Below are 5598 nucleotides of genomic sequence, written 5' to 3' on the forward strand. Positions count from 1 at the left end.
GTCTAGTCTATAGTCTAGTCTATAGTCTAGTCTATAGTCTAGTCTATAGTCTAGTCTATAGTCTAGTCTATAGTCTAGTCTATAGTCTAGTCTATAGTCTAGTCTATAGTCTAGTCTATAGTCTAGTCTATAGTCTAGTCTATAGTCTAGTCTATAGTCTAGTCTATAGTCTAGTCTATAGTCTAGTCTATAGTCTAGTCTATAGTCTAGTCTATAGTCTAGCTAGCTATAGTCTAGTCTATAGTCTAGTCTATAGTCTAGTCTATAGTCTAGGCTTATAGTCTAGTCTATAGTCTAGTCTATAGTTCTAGTCTATAGTCTAGTCGATAGTCTAGTCTATAGTCTATCTATAGTCTAGTCTATAGTCTAGTCTATAGTCTAGTCTATAGTCTAGTCTATAGTCTAGTCTATAGTCTAGTCGATAGTCTAGTCTATAGTCTAGTCTATAGTCCTAGTCTATAGTCTAGTCTATAGTCCTAGTCTATAGTCTAGTCTATAGTCCTAGTCTATAGTCTAGTCTATAGTCTAGTCTATAGTCTAGTCTATAGTCTAGTCTATAGTCTAGTCTATAGTCTAGTCTATAGTCTAGTCTATAGTCTAGTCTATAGTCTAGTCTATAGTCTAGTCTATAGTCTAGTCTATAGTCTAGTCTATAGTCTAGTCTATAGTCTAGTCTATAGTCTAGTCTATAGTCTAGTCTATAGTCTAGTCTATAGTCTAGTCTATAGTCTAGTCTATAGTCTAGTCTATAGTCTAGTCTATAGTCTAGTCTATAGTCTAGTCTATAGTCTAGTCTATAGTCTAGTCTATAGTCTAGTCTATAGTCTAGTCTATAGTCTAGTCTATAGTCTAGTCTATAGTCTAGTCTATAGTCTAGTCTATAGTCTAGTCTATAGTCTAGTCTATAGTCTAGTCTATAGTCTAGTCTATAGTCTAGTCTATAGTCTAGTCTATAGTCTAGTCTATAGTCTAGTCTATAGTCTAGTCTATAGTCTAGTCTATAGTCTAGTCTATAGTCTAGTCTATAGTCTAGTCTATAGTCTAGTCTATAGTCTAGTCTATAGTCTAGTCTATAGTCTAGTCTATAGTCTAGTCTATAGTCTAGTCTATAGTCTAGTCTATAGTCTAGTCTATAGTCTAGTCTATAGTCTAGTCTATAGTCTAGTCTATAGTCTAGTCTATAGTCTAGTCTATAGTCTAGTCTATAGTCTAGTCTATAGTCTAGTCTAGTCTATGGTCTAGTCTATAGTCTAGTCTATAGTCTAGTCGATATTCTAGTCGTTAGTCTAGTCGATAGTATAGTATATATTCTAGTCTGTAGTCTAGTCTAGTCTGTAGTCTAGTTTATAGTCTAGACTATATATCTCTTAATCTATTCCCCAACAACATTTATCTCCCCTGTAAAAATACTCTTCACCAAATGAGAGAAACCACAAACTTAATAAAGTCATCACGATTACATTTACCCTTTAATTTCCCTTTAACTTAGTTACAGAATTGTATCTTTAATCTCGTATTTCTTTCTATTTAATTTTTTACTTTGCCCTCGATTTATATTTTTTTTCCTCTCACAAACTTCATCAATTATTCATACCAATACACACTACTCACCTTTCGCAATTACACTTGAGCAAACGTATGAATGCAGCACGAAATGTCCGATTAAATATTGTATAAATGATTGGATTTATGGTGGAGGAAACATAACCCAACCACAGGCAAGTATTAACAACATGTTCTGGTACTTCGCATTCCGGACAGGCGGCGAATATAATGTTGAGTATAAAAAACGGTGACCAGCACAGAACGAATGTAAAGAAGACTAAACCCAATACTTTGGTTGCCTTTTGTTCGGTGGCAACAGCGTTGGCGGAAAGGTTATTGCGTTTATTGCGATTATTCAGGAAACTGTTGAAGACATTAAATGGACAAAAAAAGAAGGAAAATATAAGTAATAAAGTAAAAAGGAAAATACTTGTAAGATACATATGTAATAGCACGAGAAAAAAACTGAACATCAATATTTAAGCTGTAATTAAATGTTAATAAATGTTGCAGAATATCGCATGAAATCAATGACAAATAAGTTTTTTCTTTTTGGACTTTTGCGGATAAATAGGAAAAATGTCTTAAAGTGTTCGATAAAAGTTATTTATATTTGGTTTTGTGGTGCCATAAAAATGCTATTAAACTGGAATTAAAAATTGCCAAGTAATTTAATTTAGAGACAGCAGGGGTCATATACATATGTATGTTGTTTACATATATATAGATTGGAAAAGTTACAAAAAAACAAGTTCCTTAAAAGGAGTTTAAGGAATCTTCTTATTACCTTAAGAATAAAAACATTTATTGAGTCCTTTAACCATATTTCCCATTAATATTTATTAAGTGACCCTGTTTTTTAATTTTAACCCCAGAATTGTCCCTTGAAATTTTCATTTACTTGTCGACATGGTCATTGATGTCATCACAAAATTCTTTTCTTTTGCCTTGCAGCCTTAACCTTTTCAACTTACTATATGCTATACATACATATTACTTCGTCCATTATTTTTTTATACCCACCATCAAAAAAGATGGGGGGTATATTGTTTTTGTCATTCCGTTTGTAACACATTGAAATATTCGTCTAAGACCCATAAAAGTATATATATTCTGGGTCCTTATAAGATTCTAAGACGATCTAGCCATGTCCGTCCGTCTGTCCGTCTGTCTGTCTGTCTGTTGAAAACACGATAGAGTCCAAATGGAAGCAGCTAGCGAGCTGAAATTTTGCACGGATACTTCTAGTTGCTGCAGTTTGTTTGGTATTGAAAATGGGCAATATCGGTCCACAATTTCGCCTAGCCCCCATATAAGGCCCCCTTCAGAAAATGACTTTACCGCTCATAACTTGCTAAGGGAAGAACCAATAGCTGTGAAATTTGGCACAAATATGTCTTATGGGAACCTAAATCTCTTCGTAGAATTTCATAAGGATCGGTCCATAATTGACCCTACCCCCCATATAAAGTCCCCTTCAGAAAATGACTTTATCGCCCATAACTGCCTAAGAAAAGCATCAATAGCGGTGAAATTCGGCACAAACATGTTTTATGGGAACCTAAATCTCTCTGTAAAATTTTATAAGGATCGGTCTATAATTGACCCTACCCCCGATATAAAGTCCCCTTCAGAAAATGACTTTATCGCTCATAACTTGCTAAGGGAAGAACCAACAGCGGTGAAATTCGGCACAAACATGTTTTATGGGAACCTAAATCTCTTTTTAAAATTTTATAAGGATAGGCTCATAATTGACCCTACCCCCCATATAAAGTCCCCTTCAGAAAATGACTTTATCGCCCATAACTGGCTAAGAGAAGCATCAATAGCGGTGAAATTCGGCACAAACATGTTTTATGGGAACATAAATCTCTTCATATAATTTTATAAGGATCGGTCCATAATTGACCCTACCCCCCACATAAAGTCCCCTCCAAAAATGACTTTATCGCTCATAACTTGCTAAGGGAAGAACCAATAGCGGTGAAATTCGGCACAAACATGTTTCATGGGAACCTAAATCTTTTTCTAAAATTTTATAAGGATAGGCTCATAATTGACCCTACCCCCCATATAAAGTCCCCTTCAGAAAATGACTTTATCGCCCATAACTGGCTAAGAGAAGCATCAATAGCGGTGAAATTCGGCACAAACATGTTCTATAGGAACATAAATCTTTCCGTGGAATTTTATAAGGATAGGCCCATAATTGACCCTACCCCCCATATAAAGTCCCCTTCAGAAATTACTTTATCGCCCATAACTGGCTAAGATAAGCATCAATAGCGGTGAAATTCGGCACAAACATGTTCTATGGGAACATAAATCTCTTTGTAAAATTTTATAAGGATAGGCCCATAATTGACCCTACCCCCCATATAAAGTCCCCTTCAGAAAATGACTTTATCGCCCATAACTGGCTAAGAGAAGCATCAGTAGCGGTGAAATTCGGCACAAACATGTTTTATGGGAACATAAATCTCTTCATATAATTTTATAAGGATCGGTCCATAATTGACCCTACCCCCCATATAAAGTCCCCTTCAGAAAATGACTACCCTATAAGGTCCCCTTCGGAAAATTACTTTAACGCTCATTACTGACTCAAAAATGCTATTACAGCAGTGAAATTCTACGTAAACAAGTTTTGTACTAGCCAAAAACTATTTATCACATTTTATGGGGATCGGTCTATAACTGACCCCACCCTCCATATAAGGTCCCCCTCAGATAGTGACTGTAACGCTCAAATGCGACTACAGCGATGAAATTTCACATTAACAAGTTTTGTATGAGTTTATGGTTATAAATATTGGATCAAACAAAATTAATATTTTTAATTCGGAAGAGCACGGTCCATGCTTAAGCCTTTATTAATTTCCCTCTTCCAAATATTTCCCTGATGTTCATAATAATATCGACATATGATTCAACATAGATCGATAATATCAAAGTTTATTTATAAGGATGATTTAATGGTGGGTATATAAGATTCGGCATGGCCGAATATAACACTCTTACTTGTTTCTTCTTCAACTTACCGCAAATTCAATGTTGGCGTTGCCACTTTATTAAAATTAAATCTTAACACTTTTAATTTGCGGTTTCTACGCGTTTCGCGACTAATCGAATTTGGTGTTTGAGTACTTTGTTCACAGGTCGTACTATAGTGCAAATGATGATGATGTTGATGTTGATGCTGATATCCCGAATGATGACCATCCGTTAATCCAGCTGGAGAACAATTTCCCATATTACTGTTGCCAGTAAGCGTGGCTATGCCAACATCACGTCCAACTCTATCATCGGAACGACCATTGCGGCGTAACGAAAAACGTAATGGTTGCATAGACAATGAGTTTTTGTTACGTTTGTTGTTACTACTGCTGTTGTTGTTGTTAATTTTGTTGTTGCTGCTGCTGGTAAAACTTAATTGTGTTAGATTGTTGCTTCTGTTATTACGCACTGAGGAACTTCTATTTGGATGGCTGTAAAATGGAAAATAGAATTTCAATTTAATTTTATTCTAGTTTATTTTTATTTGTGTAAATCTTTTTATGTTTGTTGTTTTTTCTTAAAGATTTAATTTCATTAAATAAAATGCATAAAAGTAATATATATTTATTTTACTTATAGTTTTGCCAGAGCAAAATTAAAACTTGTATTTACGTAAATGGTTATAAGAGAGTTTGTTAGTAGTTGATGGTAAAAGGCTTTGAAAATATTGTTATTTCATCTTGGAAATTCAAAAATGTATTTTGTTGTCAACTATTGTTCTGGTTTATAAAAGCAATAAGTTGTTGAATTTTTTTGTAATTATAAAACGGAGGAAAATATTAATAATAGTCTGTCTAAGGTTGACTTGCTGAGGGTTGTTGCATTGTCTTAGTAATACGTTAATATTGTGTTGCATAAATATTGTCATATTTAGTTAAATGACTTTTTTCCCACTGTTAAGTCTACAAATAAATTTATAGTATAGTTTATAGTCTGATCTATAGTCTGGACTATAATCTGGACTATAGTCTGGACTATGGTCTGGACTATAAT

The 5598-nt window shown here is 34.3% G+C and overlaps 1 protein-coding gene across 1 annotated transcript; it reads right to left on the reverse strand.

Moving 5' to 3' along the window:
• Window positions 1-1611: 1611 nt before the first annotated feature.
• LOC119615787 (D(2)-like dopamine receptor) lies at window positions 1612-5036 on the reverse strand (the record flags this gene model as incomplete). Its single annotated transcript, XM_037971778.1, has 2 exons — window positions 1612-1908; window positions 4590-5036. Coding segments are annotated over 2 exons (744 nt in total), but the record flags the coding sequence as incomplete, so codon positions are not given.
• Between the last annotated feature and the right edge of the window lie 562 nt (window positions 5037-5598).

Source organism: Lucilia sericata, unplaced genomic scaffold (genome assembly GCF_015586225.1).
Source record: "Lucilia sericata isolate MDLA Ls3-8-SP2 unplaced genomic scaffold, ASM1558622v1 Contig007888F_arrow, whole genome shotgun sequence".
Taxonomy (NCBI): Eukaryota; Metazoa; Arthropoda; class Insecta; order Diptera; family Calliphoridae; genus Lucilia; species Lucilia sericata.